General features: G+C 40.3%; 1 protein-coding gene across 1 annotated transcript; it reads right to left on the bottom strand.

The window, feature by feature from the left end:
- Positions 1-8,633: 8,633 nt before the first annotated feature.
- LOC123936419 (olfactory receptor 2Z1-like) lies at positions 8,634-14,270 on the bottom strand. Its single transcript, XM_045996978.1, has 2 exons — positions 14,128-14,270; positions 8,634-9,600 (listed from the first exon to the last, which is right to left on the bottom strand). The coding sequence occupies exons 1-2, from the start codon at positions 14,268-14,270 to the stop codon at positions 8,634-8,636; spliced, it is 1,110 nt and encodes a 369-aa protein (XP_045852934.1).
- Positions 14,271-19,448: the final 5,178 nt, after the last annotated feature.

Genomic DNA, 19,448 nt, shown 5'->3' on the forward strand with positions numbered 1-19,448 from the left:
ATATTTCTTCAATGATGAAAATGGCATATATTTGTGCCAATACATATTCTGATGGGTTAAATTGTGGCCCCAAAGATATGTCCACATCCAAATCCATAGAATCTGTGAATACTACTTAATACGGCAAAAGATGTGATAAGTTAAAGATCTCAAAGATGAATGTAGCCTAGATTATATAGGTGGGTCCTAAATGCAATTACATGTATCTTTATGAGAGAAACAGGGACAGTTTTGAGACAGAGGAGAAGACACAGAAAAGAGGAGGAGGATTTGAGACCATAGAGCCAGAAGTCAAGAAATACTGACAGCCACTAGAAGCTGGAAGAGGCAAGGAATACATTCTCCCTAAAGCCTAAGAGTGAATGTAACCCTGCCAACATCTGATTTCAAACTTCTGGCCCCCAGAACTATGAGAGTACATTTTTGTTGTTTTAAGTGATTCCATCTGTGGTCACTTTGTTACAGCAGCCCTAGGAAAATCATATAAGTTACCCACTTGTTTCTTGAAGTAATTGCACACTCGGAATGTGGTTAGATTGGGAAATGGAAAATTTAATTTTAAATAAATTTAAACTTAAATAGTCCAAGACTTGGAGCTATAATATTTAGTTGCTCTACTATGTCTTTTGCCTGCATTTGACTCTTACACATCACACAATAAACCTTCTAACTCCCAGACAACTGTCCCTGAACAGGACTTGCCATTACTAATGCTCTAATTCCTACTCCAGGTCTCTTCAACATTCTCACTCCTGTTGCCAACAGAGTATGTTTGAGCACGTGGATTCCTGGTTTCTTCTCTCTAGTAAGCAAAGAGAGCTTTTAACCTTGTTTTCAAAAAATTTTAAGAGTGACGGTACATAAAATGTTAAGTGAAGAGGTAGCATACCACCTTACAAGGGAGAAAATGTAAAATGTCTGAGGTAAATATCTCATCAGACTTTTGGTAATCTAGACAAGCACTGTCTGATAGAATTGCAATGTGAGCCACATTTGTATTTTAAAATTTTCTAGTAGCTTCACTAAGTAAAAAGAAACAAATGAAATTAACTTTAATAATGTATTTTATTTAACTCTATATATCTCAAATATTATTCCAACATGTAATCAAATAGAAAATATTAATGAAATAGTTTACATTTTCTTTCTTTTTGTGCTTCAAAAAAAGTCTTCAAAAGGGAGTATTTTACATTTAGAGAACATTTCAATTTTCAAGGGAACATTTAATTTTCAGGGTAAACCCTTAATCTGTATTTTGATCTTATAAAATTTATAGTTGGGGGCACCTAAGTGGCTCAGTAGGTTAAGTGTCCAACTCTTGCTCAGGTCATGATCTCAGGGTAGTGAGACTGAGTCCTACATCGGGCCCCACACTCAGTGGGGGGTCTGCTGGATCTCTCTCTCTCTCTCTCCCTCTACTTCTGCCCCTTTCCCCACTCACATGCTTGCTCTCTCTCTCTCAAATAAATAAATGAATATTTTTAAAAATTACATAAAATTTATAGTTGAAAGAGAGACTCAGATACCGAAGTTGCTTCAAACATACTAGAAATTTTTCCAACTACTAAGTAAAGTGTTAGTTTTTAAATTTAAAGTAATTAAAATAAAATAAAAATTCAGGTCCTCAGAAGTGATAGTCAAATGTGGCAAATAGCTACTCTATTGAAAAGAGTCTCTCTAGATTAGCATTTTGTGAGTAGAAATTCTATGTAATAAATGAAGAGAGGAAATACAAACATTTCAGGTGAGTCTACCTAGTAAGATTGGAATTAAATGATTTATTGAGATTGACAGGTCCCACATAGGGTAATGTGGGTGCAGGACAGTCATTGCCAGTCCAGAATTCAACTCCAGTAGGAGCCTGCTAGATTCACCCTCACTTCAAGAGACAAGGGACTGCCTCATTGCAACTTGGTATCTGAGCATTACATTGACTATGGTTGAAGAGTATGATGACTGGCTCTACTTGTCCCATTGGTTGTGTCTTCTCTTGACTCTGCCATCCTAACTTCTTTTTTTTTTTAAGATTTTATTTATTTATTTGACAGAGAGAGAGATCACAAGTAGGCAGAGAGGCAGGCAGAGAGAGAGGGGGAAGCAGGCTCCCTGCTGAGTGGAGAGCCAGATGTGGGGCTCGATCCCAGGACCCTGAGATCATGACCTGAGCCGAAGGCAGCGGCTTAACCCACTGAGCCACCCAGGTGCCCCTGCCATCCTAACTTCTATTCCTAATACCCCAACAAATCTGAGATGAACTCTAAATTGAATTTTAGTGTCTTGGATCTCCATACCTCACACTTTTCATAGGTCTGGGTTTAACTCAGATAATCCACCAGGTGGTAGCTGGTACTCTGGGCACAGTTCTCTAATACACAGGTAATAAAGTGGAAAACTTCCCCTCTATCAGGTTATTAGGGGAAACCACTTGAAGCAGAAACACAGTTTTTGAAAATGGACTGCATTCTGACTTGCAAAACAGATAGTGTATCCAAGCTCAAGGTCTTTTAACACCACTTAGTTCAAATCCATATATTTCAAGATAACGCAAACAGATTTAACAGTAACTATACACAGGTATTTTAAAGATATGACTAACTGTTTCAGCAATTTTCTGTTTTCCAAACTCTGATCAATTTTGGCCAGTACTGTCCTATGACTAACTCCTATTAATAACTCTATTAATACTTCATCCTTAATCCATCATTTTTGAGACTTCCCATGGTCCTTTATGGTGACTGTTTTCCTTGTCGCGGAAAGTAATAAATAAGCCTTATTGGCTATGAATGCGTTCCTGGTGATCTTTGTCTGTAGGTGTCAAAGCAGATTTCCAATGTTTTGTCATGTTCTCCCTGAAATGCTCCTCTGAGCACACTTTTGCTGGAGTCTTTCTTCCTTCTCTTGCCTTGTCTTGCTCTCTTTCTCGCTTTCTCTTTTGAGAGCACACAAATACATGTGTGTACATGCAAGCCTAGTGGGAAGGGACAGAGAGAGAGAGGGAGAGAGAGAATCCCAGGCAGGCTCCACACTTAACACTGTGCTGAGGTGGATGAGTGGCTCGATCTTGTGATCTTGAGATCATGACTTGAGTTGAAACCAAGAGTTGGAAGTTTAAATGACTAAGCTTCCTAGGAGCCCTTGCTGGACACTTTATTTATTTATTTATTTATTTATTTATTTATTTATTTATTTTCAGTGCAACAGTATTCATTGTTTCTGCACCCCACCCAGTGCTCCTTGCAATATGGGCCCTCTCTATTACCAACCACCTGGTTCCCCAACCTCCCACCCCCTGCCGCTTCAAAATCCTCAGGTTCTTTTTCAGAGTCCATAGTCTCTCATGGTTCATCTCCCCTTCCAATTTCCCTTAACTCCCTTCTCCTTTCCATCTCCCCATGTCCTCCATGTTCTTTGTTATGCTCCACAAATAAGTGAAACCATATGATGCTTGACTCTCTCTGCTTGACTTATTTCACTCAGCATAATCTCTTCCAGTCCCATCCATGTTGCTACAAAAGTTGGGTATTCATCCTTTCCTGCTGGACACTTTCTAATCACAAGTCATTTGATATTTAAATATCCTTACCTACATTCAGTTCAAGAACTATGACATCTATCATATTATAGGTAACATGTACTACATGCACATCTGAGGATATTTATTCTTTCAAAAGAGGACCAAGAAGGATTAGTGAACATCTCTACTGGTAAGTCAGGCAACATGGCACATAAGGAAAAAGGAGACTCTGTCCTTGGTAGATAAAGCCCATCACAAATTCAAGTCCCTAACCCCCCCCTCCCCTTTTTTCCCCAATCTATCCCAAAACTCTTAGGAGCTGAATAGAATATGTTAATCTCATTTAACAAACATGGATACCTAAAATTTGCCCAATTTGGAATGAATTTGCATCCCTTTGGTCTGATAATTATTAGATTTACAGCAATAATAATTTCAGTGGTCTGGTGCTGCCAAAATTAAATCATCATGTGTTAAGAATTCAAAGTTAACTGTCCCCTCCCCCTGCTTTCTCTCTCTTTCTCTCTAAAATAAATAAATAAATCTTTAAAAAGTAGTCTGTCAAAAAAAAAAAAGAATTCAAAGTTAATTGAGAAAGTAGAGGTTGTTAACATATATAAAGTAGGGCTTCTCTACCAGTGTACTAAAAGGGGGTTACAGGTAAGGGGAGATACCAAACATTCCCCTCCAAACCCCCACCAATGCCCCAACTCTGAATTTATTCAGAATAAAACTTAGATGTAAATCAGAATCACTTGAAGGGTTGTTGAACATAGACTGTTAGCCCTGATTCCAGAGTTTTATTCAATAGTTCTGAGATGGGACCCCAGATTTTGCATTTTTAAGAAGTTTCCAGGTAATGCTGATGTTTCTGGTCCTGGGAACACACATTGAGAACCACAGCTTTGGGGTGTGTGGTGCACTTAAACAAGTCATGTCTACCTGTAAGCAGTCTCACATGTTTATCTCAGTGTGCCAAACATATGCTACAATTTTATATACATATATCCCATAATGCGAAGATGTGGACTCTAGACTGCCCCAACTTTAGAAATCTTGACTGCATATTAAAGAAAAGGAAAAGGGGGGGCACCTGGGTGTCTCAGTGGGTTAAGCCTCTGCCTTCAGCTCAGGTCATGATCTCAGGGTCCTGGGATCGAGCTCCACATCAGGCTCTCTGCTCAGCGGGGAGCCTGCTTCCTCCTCTCTCTCTGCCTGCCTCTCTGCTTACTCGTGATCTCTCTTGGTCAAATAAATAAATATTAAAAAAAAAAAAAGAAAAGGAAAAGGGAAGAAACTGGATGGAAAAGTGGAATTGAAGGAGTTTGTGTTAAATGAAGAGAGATGGGGCCATATTTAAATACTTGTCTGAAAAAGCCTTATAAGGAGTATGAGAAGCATACCTCTTATTTTAATAGGATATGGGGACAGAGGAGAAAAGTGAAAGTTGAAAGTAAGTGTAAATAAGTTAAAAATATATTTCTAAAAAAAGGAAAATGTTCCTTTTGCTGGTTTATATTCCTATAAAGTAAAAGTTAAGTCTTTTCTACTGGTTTTCTATTGCTGTTTAGAAATCATTACAAATTTAGTGGCCTTAAACATTTATTATCTCAGAGTTTCTGTAAGCAAGAGTCCAGCACTGGCTAGCTGGAGTGAAGTCAAGGTATTGACACAGTTGCTGTCTCCTCTGAGGTTTGGGGTCCTCTGCCAAGCTAACTCAGGTTGTTGGCAGAATTTGGTTTCTTGCTAGGACTGGGGTCCCTGTTTTTTGGCTGCCTGGTGGCTGGGAGTTACTCTTAGTTCTTGGAAGTCACTTATGTCCTAGCTATTTGGGACTCTTAAACATGCCAATGACTTCTTCAGAGCCTCAGGACAATCTCTCTAGCCTGCTATGATGGAATCATGTACATCAGGTGATCATGGGAGCGACTATCTAATCACCTTTCTTAAAACCTAATTAAGGTGTTGACAATCTCATCAAACTCACAGTCCCTGTCCACCCTCATAGGGAGGGTATTATGCAGTTTGTATATACCAGGATGCAAGAATCTTAGGTCCAACTCAGAATTCTACACATCTAACAGGAACTGGGAAATGGTGGGGTTGGAGATTTGGGCTTTTGAGAATGGGAGAGAAAGCTTACTAGGAAAATCTAGAAGGTCTGTGAAGGAATGTTAACCTCACACTTGAAAGTTTATGCCATAGTATTTAAATGTTCTAGCCTTGGCTAGAAGGCTGCATAGCTTTTCTCTAGTGGAGTTTAGCAATCAGATGTAGCTGGGAGGAAGTTAGCACAGTTAGGTCCAGGGTTGTTTTGTTGTTGTTGTTGTTGTTGTTTTGTTTTTTAATAAGTATAACTTAAATAGCACAGAGCACAGTTGTTTTTGGTAGTACCTAGATAACTCAGAAAAAATGGGATATGGGCCTAACTGGAGTAGGTAGAGATAGATATGAAGTAAGCAGGGATTTATGGTAGCGAGGAGGGAGAAAGGTCCTAAAAACACCATTTCTTTAAAAAAGTACAGTATTTGAACATACTGTACACAAATCTACTTAAGAAAATGGATACTTCTACTGGTTTTATTTGAGGTCTCTGAGGGAAAGATTTGAGAAGGAAATAATTCTTGGTAATGGCATAATCTTTAGTATGATCATGGAAGGCAATGGCTGAAGTGATTATAAAAATCATTTGAGACTGGGGTTTTTAGTGGAGCACTCATAAGGATCCTAAATCATATATCCAGAATCACTGTAGGAATTTGGATGGGAAGAAAGACTGTAAGCAGGTACTATAACCCTCAGTAAATTAGGTCAATAGCTGATATTGACAAGGGCATGCAGAAGGTGAACAGCCAATAGTTAGAGCCTCAAAAAGAACAGTTTATGACAGGGAATAGGAGAAGTTATGGTTGAAGAGTAGTCCTGGGCAGCAAGATAGAAACATATATATAACTGAAACACAAACCAACTCATATGAGTGTCCTGGGTTGTAAGGTAAAGTGTATTTACTGTGGATCAGTTCAAAAAAGTTTGAAAAACACTGATCTTTGACATGGGACATAGATGCTAACCACAAGCCAGCTGAATATTTAAGATGAGTGAAAAATAAAATTTGATCATTTCTAGAACTTATGAGCCAAAGAATCTCACACACAGACACACACACAGATACACACACACACACACACACACACACACACACAGTAAGGGAATGATTAAAGAACAACAATAGTGTCCTCAGGGCTGGGATGGATGATTCTGTGATGTGCTCCAAATGTGAGAATGGCCTACATCTCTTCATCACCACTGTAAAAGGCTAATCTTGTATGTCTTGGAAAAATTCTTCACAATCCTTTTTAGCATCCTATCACTGTAAGTAATATTTGACATATCCCTGCTTCCAGAGACAGAGAAAAAAAAAAACCCTTCTGAGAGTTCCCTACCTAAAAAGTCCTCTTCTCTATAGTAGAGTCTTTATGAAAGTCTACCCAGAACCTCCCAGCAGCAGAGAAGGTAATGCTTCCTTGCTAGAGGGAAGTCATACATGTAAAATATTTGGAGTTTCCTAAAATCTCCAAGTGGCTCTAGAACCCCTACTGAAATCTATCTCAGTACTTCTTGGGTCTCCTTGAGGGGTTGCTGATTGTTTAGGTTTAAAACTATCTCTTCTATGTAACAACAATTCTTATGATAAGGATTGCTACAGGGATTTCAGGGGAGGTTAGGAGGTAGAGTTGGTGGCATGAGATTAGATTTGTGTTTAGAGACACATCCTGGAAAAACAAGCTGTGGTTGTTCACGTGGGGTAGGGTGAGAAAGAAGGCAGGGACCTCTGTTTGGAAATTCCTGCATCATTCAAGTAAAGAATGACTGTATCTTTGGAATATAATGGTAGTAGTTGCATGCCCAAGGATTGCATCTCATGGAATCCATAAGCAGTGATGTTCAAATGGACAGCATTTAGTGAGAGATTAGATGTGGGTGGTGACAGAAACCGGATGACCTGGTGAAGTGTTCATTTAGTTAGCAGCCCTGAAGGGGATATCATGACTTTGTTTGTTTACATGATGAATTTGAGACTAACATCCAGTGTAGGTTTTGAGGTGGAGTTGAGTGGTGAAGAGCTTGGAGGAGACATGTCATGGCCTATAATATGTATGACAGACTTTGGTGTTAGGTAGTAACTTGATACAATGACTGTGAATGAGAGAGACTTGAGAGACTGTAGACTGAGAAAAGAAGGGTCTAGCACCAGGTTATCACTTAATGTGAAAGAGTGAGCCAGAGTAGGAGAAAAACCAGAAATGTGGTGTCAGTACCAAAGGAAGAAAGATTTTCAAGGAGGAACTAATAACAGTGCCAGTGCTGTTGGGATTAGGTAAGAAATGTTCTTTGGGATTGTTCATTCATTCAATAAATATTTATTGATGAGGGCACAATACTAAAAGTTAAAGCCACAAATCCCTTGAATTGTACATTCTAAGAGTAAAAAGAAACAGGAGTATGCAAACTGATTTAGAAAGAAATGGTGAAATGGGGTGAGGATATATTTTGGACAGGGTGGCCAATTGCAGGCATCTCTGATATAATCACATTTGAAAGTTTCTAAATGTAGTGCAGGAGAAAGCCATGCAAAAATGTGGAGGAAAGCACCCAGGCATCAGGAAACCTGTGTTGAAGAACCACAAGCTAGAATTGTGCTTAGATATTCTGATCAACAGCAAGAGGGCTGGCGTAGCTGGAGGAGATGGATGAAGGAGAAGTCTGGGAAAAGAGCTGAAGATGAAGGACTTTGGGGATATTTTGGAGAGAAGAGATGCCTTTGGACATTCAGTGACACAGAGATCATGAGGGATTGCTACTTTGAGCAAGGGATGGCTGGAACAGAAGCCAGATTGGAGTTTGTTGAGGTGGGGGATAGGAGTGAGAAGTGGACACTGACAGTCTGGACAACTCTCCGAAGAGGAGGGCAGCAGCTGTAAGGGAATGAGGGGCAGCCTCTCTCACTTGCCTTCATGTAGATTTGGGACTCTTGACTACTCATCTCAGAAGGAAATCCTAGAATGGACTCCTGGAGCCACAGTGACATCCTAAAGGAGAGGACTCCCTCTCCTCAGTCTTAAGCAGTCCCACCCACCCCACACTTCCCTATCACCTTCTTCATTGCTCCTGTCACTTCCTTGTTCCTGAGACTGTAGATGACAGGGTTCAGCATGGGTGTGAGGACTGTATAAAAGACGGACACTACATCATCCTGGCCAGGAGAGTGGTAAGATGCGGGTAACATATAGGTATACACGAGGGGCCCATAGAAGAGGTTGACAACTGTTAAGTGGGAGGAGCAGGTGGCTAGGGCCTTCTGACGCCCCTCCACGGAATGCATCCTAAGCACTGCTGCCAGAATGAGGGCATAGGAGGTGGTGATGAAGGCAATGGGCACCAGAAGGACCACCACACCTGTCACAAAGAGGACTCGCTCATAGGCAGCTGTGTCAGCACAGGCCAGCCTCAGCAGTGAAGGTACCTCACAGAAAAAGTGTGCAATCCTCCTTGAGCCACAATAGGGGAACTGCAGGGTCATTGCTGTCTGGATAGAGGCATTGAGGGACCCTCCCACCCAGGAGGCGGCCACCATGAGCAGACAGGTCTGGTGACTCATGAGTGATGGGTAGCGCAGTGGGTTGCAGATGGCCACGTAGCGGTCATAGGCCATGAGGGCCAGCAGGAGGCACTCAGCAGCCCCAAGGAACATGAAGAAAAACATTTGTGCTCCACAGCCCACAAATGAGATGCTAGTCCAGCCAAAGAGGAAGCCTGCTATCATCTTGGGGACGGTGACTGAGGTGAAGAAGATGTCCAGGAATGACAGCTGGCTGAGGAGGAAATACATGGGCGTGTGGAGCTGGGCATCAGCCCAGATCAGGAAGACCATGGCAGCGTTGCCAGCCATGGCTAGTGTGTAGATTATCACAACCATGCTGAATAGGAACAGGTGAATCGGACTCTCATTAAAAAGGCTCGTGAGGACAAAGCCGATGGTGGAGGAGTGGTTCCAGGGCCTTCTGCCTGCCTCCTGCCAAGACTCACTGTGGGGAGGAAGGAAACAAAATCACCAATGGCTCAGAAGCATCCATTCTGAGTTAGAGAAGGGTGATGGATGAAAACAGCAAAGGGCAACAATTAAGTAAAGTTGGCACAGGGGTTGTGGGAATTCTTCCTCATATTCTTGCAAATTTTTATAGGCTTGACATTATTTCATGATGAAAAACCACTATAAAAGACTTGGCATGTAGCCAAAACAATGCTCAGAAGGGAACTTCTAACACCAAATACCTGTGTTAAAAAAGGAGGAAAGACTGAAAACCAATGATTAAAGTTTCCATCTTAAAAAGCTAGAAAAAGAACCACAGCACATTAGAACACCCCATGTTTTGTGGAATACACACGCTTAGCAGTGTTTCCAATAATTAAATAAACAAGTAAATATGCACACAGGACAAATTTTCAAAAACAAACACTTTCATGCCAAGTCTAAGCACTAGATCCACAAATATGTGAGTATTGTGGTTCAAAATTCTCATTGTAGATACGTGAGGATCCATGTAATGAATTTTTCTTAGAAACAGCTGAGAGCCTGTGATGGTGGCTGACAGGGTACATTTTATCAGTTAGCATGGCTGTGCAGTGCCATCTTGACCTTGTCGTCTTGACCCCCAGGCGTCCTAAACATGCCCTTTGTGCTCAGATGCAGTAACTGCTCTTAGGAAGATTTTTGGCAATATGTTGTCCTTATCCTCATGCTATGACCTCATTTCAATGGATTTGCTATAACAGTCTCTTACCTTAGTAAGAAGATCCCTTATGAACTGGTTTGATAGAGAATAGGCCTCTTTGTGAGCATTACCTATGAACTTCATAATATGAGTACGTGAGCCAGTTTCGGTAGTTACCCCTGGAAGAAACTTCCTTAAAGTTCCCCTTTTTCAAATTACTTTTGTTGGGGTCAAGTCAATTTCAATGGATGTCAAATTAAGCTATGATGAGAAAGAAGTCACCCAAAGGCAGTTTTAAGAAAGTATGGATGAGGGGACGAGCTCAGACCAAATACACCACTGCAAGAGAGCCAGCAGAGATCTGCCCACCAGGCAAATTCCCAGATTTTGTGGCCTGCTGGCTTCCTTGGTTCTAGGATCCCAAATCCTAGGGAATGTTTTGAATTCTAGCTCCTGTTTCAATTGAAACATCAATTGAAACGTCAATCTCAATTGGGCTTGAGATACCAAATGACTTAGATGGAGAGAATGAAGATAAATAAAATTAATTTCCCCATGTTCCCGAATGAGTTGAGAATATGAGAGAATGTTGGAGTTGGTTGACACCGTTAGGTCACTGGGACAGGCCTAGAGGGGTATGTAAGTGTTGTAGAGTTACCGCATGTCAGGATGTGACAGGCTGTGGCCCTAATCTGCATGTCCTTCAGATTCGCCAGCAGAGTCATGCAATCTATGGATGATCTGCATTTCCAGTTTCCCCGAAACTAATTTCCTATTAATTAATAGGAAATTTCTATTAATTCCTATTAAATTCCTATTAATTAATAGGAAATTAGCTTTGGGGAAACTGGAAATGCATATCACAAGAGTGGGCCTTGAGCACCCATGTTTCTTAAGACTCCCAGGCTAGTCTGACATATGGTCTGAGTTGATCCACTGCCCATAGCTTCTGAAGGAGCTTAGAATCCAGTGCTTGCCTAGGTCCCGCAAATACGTCTCAGGTAGCTATGCTAGGAAAAGGTTTTCCTCAATGCTCATCCTGGCATTTCTTGCTATGCCAAGGGACCCATCTTATCTATCACCTTAAACTTCACCAATTTCAGGATGCTCATGCCAGGTTATACAGATTCCTTAGTGATGAATCAAATGTGTTCAGAGTATAGCAGGGCCCATCCCAAAGCTTCTCTCTCAAGCTGAGCACAAGAAGTTAATGCTGTTAAACTGAAACATTCAAGACGAGATTTTAGTGAAGATGTGAAATACCACATCTATTTTCTGTATCTTATGATGCTTTGACATCTTGAGGTCTTTCAGTCCCTGGGAAGGGACTGTTCCTCTTAAGGGTGCTAATTCATAAAGATGGTGAACAACTTGCAGCGGATAATGTCTTTGGTGTGAAAATGAATCAATCTTGAGCACATACCCTCTTCTGCCTCCCTTTATCAGTCTGGAACAATATCCCTCTGCCATAATCATCCTAGGGACAGGTTCCAGACAACTAGAGACAACACCTGTGACTCAAAGCCCACCCAAATTATTATAACTATCAAATCCTAAACCTGCTCATCTGTGCCTTACCCATAAAAATTATGTAAAAGCTTTTGTGTATGTTTTCTCCTCATTTATTCTGCCTCCTGACCAACCCTGATGCTTCCTTCCCTCTGGGGCCCTGCATGCCCCCTCCTCTTGGGAACTGTAGAAAATTACCTTTTTAATGGCAATCATCTCCTGATCTGTTCACTTCACCATAACATGACATAAAACGAGACTCTGGGTGCATTTGAAAACATTGCCCTGAAGAGAATTGTCTCATGTTTTCCCTGTTTTGTCATCTTGCAGACACAGCTTGTATTGTTTGGTGTCTCAAAAGTCTCATAACCACTAGATTTTACAGCTGGAGGAAACCTCACCCATCACCCCAATTTTATCCATACATAGTATGACCCTTGGTCAACAAATTTTTGAACTTCCAGGCCAGATCCCAAATCCTCCTAACTGTTCTACAGCAAGCTTCCTCAGACTTGGCACAACCAGCATTTTCCTATGGATAATTGTTTGCTATAAGAGGCTATCCTGTGCACTGCAGTGCATTCAGCAACATCTCTAGACTCTCCCACTAGATGCCAATAGTACTCCCTCCCAGCTGTGACAAACAAAAATGTCTGCAGACATTGCCAAATGTTCCCTGCTGGGAAAAATCACCTCTGACTGGAGACCTCTTTTCTAGGGCATTATTATCAATTACTTTTCTTTCCTTTCCTTCCTTTTCACCAAGGCAAATGAAAGAGAAAAGGAAATCACATGTTTTCAATCTGTAATAATTTGGCCCAGAGTTGTCTGAATGTCATTTGTAGATTTTACCAAGTTCAAGCCATTGTGATTAAGGATCTAGTCTCTGGAGTTAGGTTGCTTGGGTTCAAGACCCAGCTTGTACCTCTACAACTTAGACTACTCAGCTTCAAGCTCCTTGTCTCAGAATTGTTGGATCTGTTGGAGGCATTAAGTGGTTAATACCTGTAGAGTGCTTGAGGTACAGTTAGGCAGGAAAAATACATGGTTTATCAGCTGCTATTAACACCACAACTCTTATTACCACTTTTATGACTCTGAGCCTCTGCTTATCTCTCTCTATAAAATGGGGTCATGATACTTGCTTCTCAGGGTTATTGTGAGTATTGAATTAGAAAAATGTTGAGGTTGTGCCTTTTGCATAATAGGTATTCAGTAAATATTAGGATACTTCCCTTCCTCACTTAAGCAAATTAGTTTTGCAAAATAATCATGCGGTCGATAATTGTACTCACCTGCAAAGAGCTCCTAGTCTCTCCCACTTGGAGATTTCCCCTCTACAAATTTTATTCTCAGAAAGCTTGGAAGAGGTTGTGTTTGTTGTGATGGGGAAGGCTTCTCCACTGAACGTCTAGACTGAGTATTACTTATGACTAAGGACTCTGTCCTTTCCTTGTTTAAATTTCTCCACAGAAAACACTTTGCATGGTCCCTGGTCGATGCTTATGGGATGTGTGTGGTGAATAAATGAAAGAAAACACAACCTTGCCCACATAAACACTATTACCTTTGTGGCTGTCTTTTGGTATTGCCAACTGAGTTCAATAGCCCTTTGTGGGGCTGTGTGTAAGCAACTGTTCTTAGAAATTATTGATTGTCCTGGCACTATTGATTTTTCTTTTCATGGCAGTTTCTCATTATTAAAACACACACACACACACACACACACACACACACACACATTTGCATTGCAGTGTATGAAGTACATGTGTGTGCATGTCTCAGAATAATTATTTAGGATGATTATATTAGGCTGGAGGAAGAGGATATGTTTTTCTATTCCTGCTACCTCTAGCTTGTGTAGCTCTGAACTAGTATGCAGCAGGCATCAAAAAAAAAAAAACACTAAAATGAACAAAAAAGGGATCTTTAATGTAAACAACATACTGTATGTTGTCAGGTATTTCTAGAACTAGTCTTTCTTCTCTCTTCTATGATTTATCTGTAATGGTATGATATTTTCAAGCCCCCCCTACAGTTTAACTGTTTTTTTCTTTTCTTTTTAAAGTAAAGCACAGCCTTGGTTTTTATAATTCAAGATATCTCATTTATGGAGACAGACACTGCATAAAAATAAAAAACAAACAAACAAACAAACAAACAAAAACCTGCCAAATCAAACAACTGTCAGATTGTCAGAGATTTTAAATGGTGGAAAATTTGACAGAAGTTGTGGAATTGCCCATTGTCAAATGTGGGGCTGCATGAATTGGGGCGATGGTTTTAAATTAACTTCCCTCTTTCTTGAACTCCTGTCTTTCCCTCACTCACCTCACATTGTCCCAGTGTGCAGTTTCCATCAAGACACTGTCTCTTGTTGACTTTTCTCCTTCTTCCAGGGCTCCACGTTGTGGCTCAGAAATGAAACAGTCTCTTGGGGAGTCCACATGGAAGTCTGTGAAAGCTGAGTCCATACATCCATCTCCTTTCAATAAGACACCTCTGAAAGTTTCCCATTTCCCCCTTAAAGCCCTGTTTTCCACAACATGACTTAACCACCTTTACTATAAACAGGGTGAGCTTCTGCCCGTTTCTAGCTCTCCTTTATCCACTTCAGAATGCTGTGACTGCAAAGTTTTTGTAACTGAATTTGCCCTATTTTCTTACCCAAAGAGTATGATTGCAGTCCTTCATAGATCAGTGCTCATGATGTAACTGATTTTGACACTTACAGGATATGCGTGCTGGGATGACATGTTACTTAGCCCCCAAACTTTGAATCCCAGATAACATAATGGCATTTAGATTCAGCCCCCAAATCTGCACATCAGAATTATCTGAGGAGTTTCCAAAAATACTAATGTACGTGCCTCATCTTCAGAATTACTGATTTAATTGGTCTGTGATATGTCCAGATCTTCGAAGGCTTAAAAGGTTTCCAGGTGATTCTAATCTGCAGACAAATCTGGAAACACTGAATAGGGATTTCACAGAGGAATGACAGATATGCCAACTGTTGACACCCAGATGTCCTTAGACCAGAATGTGGTCTCTAGATCAGTAGCATCAGCTGCTTCATCAAAATGCAAATGCTGAGAACCCACAGAGACCTATCTAATCAGAAACACTGGGTAGTGGCTCAGAACTGCTTTAACAAGACCTCCAGTTGGTTCAGTGTTTGCTAAAGTTTGAGAACCCTTCTAGCACAGAGATTGTCAACCAGGAGTGATTTTGCCTCCCTGACCCCAGGGATGTTTGTCAATGGCTGAAGACATTTTTGGTTCTCATAACTCAGAAGAAGGGTTGGTGTATAGTGGGAAGAAGCCAGGGATTCTGCTAAACACCCTACAGTGCACAGGATAGCCCCCGAACAGAATGTTAACCAGCCCCAAATGTCCATAGTGCCAAGATTGGCACTGTGTTGTTGAATGATTAAGTGAATGAACATGACTCATGATAGAAGTGAAGGGAAAGACCAAAGCTCATACAGTTCACTAAAGGAGGTGCTTTTAAAGTAGTGAAAATTAAGTAGTGAAAATTCACATCTAGTTAGAGCATCAAAACCACCTTAGCCTGGATGTCATAGGATCCAGAGACATAGTCAGGTGTTTCCTAAGCAGTGGACAGCTTGGCACAAACAGAAAATTCTTTAGGTGAGTAGTGAGATTTGTGAGATGTGCACAGAAGCACTGGAAGGTATTTTTCTTTTATTACACGGGGTGGTGGTGGGCTTTCATGGATGTGGCTCAGACTCTGTGAGAGTAAAACTGCCACCATGTGGTCTCTTGCTGTTGGCTTGATTTACGGATGCACAATCCAAAGTTCTGCTGACTTATTTGATATTCTGTAGCCACAGGCAAAATCTGAACTCAGTGCTGGGGAGACAAGGAGAGTGTCTTGACCTGTGAGCACTTTTTTCACCTGTTGAGACAGGTCAGGGGGTTGGAGTAGCTGGGGGAGAAGAGAGACTCTCTTTGTTCCACAACTTAACATGGTGTTGGGATTTCATCTGGATACACAAATGGTTTTAATAATTTTACCCACTAGGCTGCTATGTGCCAGAACTGTGCTTGGTGTGCTAAATACATGTGTTCTAGGTAGGCATTATTATCTGCATTTTATAGAGTAAAAATCCAAGATTCAGAGATAACAGACACAAGACTGGAGGGTTCAAATCCAGTCTAACCAGAAGCCACTACTTGTTGCACCATGTCATTTTGTTTTGACAACATTCTGAGAGCTCTCTAAAATCTCACCTCTTTAAAACTGGTGCTCAGCTGGCCACCAAAAGCCAGTGTAACTCAACTGATAAGTTGTAGAAATGCCAGTCGGTAGACCTTCTTTAACTAACAGCTGAGTGATTTGCAGACTGTGCTAAGTAAAACCTAGATGGTTTCCATCTAGGAAACATCTAAAGAAACTTGTTATGTACATCAGGAGAAAAGATGATGGAGGGCAATTAACCACACTTCTTAGTTCTCCTGCACTAGCACTTTAACAAAGTCCTTATGATTAATGGATATAAAATAAGATGTCCCAGTGGAGATGTTGTTTTCTTCTGAAATAACTGATTGAAGAATGTTGTGGCTTCTCATCCTTTGGAATTCTTTACAAATGGGGGATCAAGCTCCTTACCTGTGCAGACACCTGAGGCCCTGAAGTTGGATAGGATGTTTTCCAAAACTGAGAGCCAGTGATTCTCTCCTTGATGGCTCCTAAGCATTTGCCCAAGGTTTTCTGTGCAGGCCATTAAGTAGCTTCAGAAAGGAGACATGATATAGATTGAAAAGAATTCTAAATAAACACAAGTGTCAAGGTCTGAGATAAAGTTCATGTTTTCTGGACAAGTGGTGACTCCTATAGAAAAACACGTGAATACTTCCTCAACCATAATGCAGTGTCTACGGGGGCTCTAGGGCCCCCACACTGGTGTTTCAAAGCTCCATATACACAGGGTATTTGTGGGCAGGCTTAGACACCATTGGTTAGATCAACATAGCTCATCTCTGTGTCTGGGGGAAACTGTTCCCCAAACACAGAGATGTGGAAAAACATCCTTCTTCCCACCCTTTCTCCCTCCCTCCCTCCCTCCCTTCTTTCCTCCCCTCTTCCCTTCAATGTTTCTATCTCTTTTCCTCCCTCCTATCTTCCCTTCCTTCAATATATCTGCTGAATTTGATTTTAGTTAAAGCTCTTTTTGGTCCTATTTCCCTAATGGGTTTTTGTTCCTCAGTTCTAAAAGTAATCACAATGGGAAGCAAACTAATGTTTCTTTATCTCCCACCTTGTATTAAGCACTTAACACATTATCTCAATTTATCCTCATACTAATATAACGAAAATTATAATAGATTATTATTGCACAGAAGAAAAACCAAAAATTCAGAAGGTTAACTAGCTTAGTGTTTAAGTTTGTCATGGGGTGTGATCCCAGGTATGTGTCATGGTGAAGCTATGACCTCCTTGGTCGACCACGTGGCCAGAATGTACGATGTGCACTCTGCCAGCCCTTGATAGTATGGGAATTTGGGCTATGTTAATGTGCACAGATCCCTTCACAACAGGGCTATTTGGTTGTTATGTCTACACAGGCCTAATGAAATGATCACCAAATGATCACCATTGATATTTTGGATTGAATTGAGTGAAAACAATGAAGTTGGTCTATTTCTCAACAAAATTAATTAGATATCTGTGTTCTAAACAATAAATGAAACCTTCTCTCTGAAAAGTATAAAAAAGATTACAAAATATGATCCACATCCAATATCTCATTCCTTGATTGCTTCACTTTTTCTTTAGGCAATTGTATGTCAGAGAGTCAAATGTTTGCTGGTGCTATTGTGTATGTACAGATCTCAAAGATAAGATTGTTGTGTTCTCAGAATTTATAATATCCATTAACCCAGCAACAGAGTGAGGTGAATGTTATTATCCCATTTTGCAGAGATGGAAATTGTGACTCCAAAAGAAAAGGATTTTGGCCAGGAGCACTGAGTTTGGGATCAGAAATGGCTCCCCCATCTGCCAACTTTATTCATATTTTAACCAGATCAAAACCCATTTTGTTGCAGAAGAATTCTTATTCATTCATTCTTGCCCTTACTCATTCAAAACACATTTATTCACTACTGATCCTAACCTGATGCAATGTTGGTCTTCTGACTCCTAGAGCTGGAAGTTACTTGTCGAACATTATACTTTTGATCCTATGAGAGATCCTATGAGCAACCATTGCATTTTTCTTTTAACATTTATATATTGAGATCTTGCCTGTTGCAAGATTCGAAGTGCTCAAATAATCCTGGAGAGCATGTAAGTGGAGGGCCCTGGAGAAAGAATCTTTTCCTTCACCAAGCATAGAACTCAGCAGGCTAATTTCTGTGCTTCACTGACCACTGCTCTACTACTCTACCAGAGAAGGCACAGCCAGCAACTGCGGTATCCATGCACACTGATGTCACCATGGATTTTGACTGGGAAATGAAATAATATGAGTTTATTTTCCCAAAGTGCATGACCTTTTTGTTCAGCCTTGTTGTCAAATTTTCCTTTATATTTAAAGTGCTATGGGTTGCACCATAGCTAAGACCATGAAATCAGTTTTTCTTCGTGATGTTTTCTCTATTCCCTCATATTTCTTCTTACTTTATTATGGTTCTTCTATCCTCAGCTTCAGCTAACCTCAGTCATCATCATCATGAACTAAACTGAGATCCAAGAACTGTTAGTGAGATGAAAGTGATTTAACAGACTTCATTCATACTGCTCTCTACCCAGTGATAGTACCCCTGAATAACCCACCTATACCTGACTTATGTGTAAGGCTATGACTAACATCAGGGAAATCCCTGTTTACTGCTTTGTACTTGATTCTCCCTGGTATCTCTGGTCTTCATATATGATCTTACTCTTTGTGTATCCAACAATGCTTATTAAGTGTCTCCAAGACTGGACTTGTATTTTGAGTCATGGACTATATCCTCGAGCAGTTCTAGTCTGGTAGGAATCATAAGACAATATGCCACAAGATCATATGATGCAGTTCTCTGCATGTGAAAAGTCAAAGCTACCTGATGAGAAGGCTGTTTTAGTGCATTCCAGAGTCTCCTTGGTCTGGTAATAAAGAAGCTTATGTCCAGCCACTCTTCTCAAAAATTACTGTATATATAAAAGGTACACAATTTGATGATTTTATATATTTATACATTGTGAAATGATCACCACAATCAAGCTACTTAGCCAAGTAGCAGTATTGTTACCTATAGTTACCATTATTCATTAGAACTGCAGAATTTATTGATCTTGAATAACTGAAACCTGTGTCTCTTGACCAACAAGCACAGCTTGTCTCCCTCCCTGATTTCATCTTATTTTATTTTCCCTCTCTTCTCCTATGATCATCTGTTTTGTTTCTTAAATTCCATCTATGAGTGAATTTATATGATAATTATCTTTATCTGATTGACTTATTTTGCTTAGCATAATACCCTCTAGTTCCATCCATGTTGTTGCAAAAGATTTCATTTTTTTGATGGTGGAGAAAAAAATATATATATTTGTGATATATATATATATATATATATATCAGTTGTGATATATATATATATATATATATATCAGTTGTGATATATATATATATATATATATAT

This window comes from Meles meles, unplaced genomic scaffold (genome assembly GCF_922984935.1).
Source record: "Meles meles unplaced genomic scaffold, mMelMel3.1 paternal haplotype, whole genome shotgun sequence".
Taxonomy (NCBI): Eukaryota; Metazoa; Chordata; class Mammalia; order Carnivora; family Mustelidae; genus Meles; species Meles meles.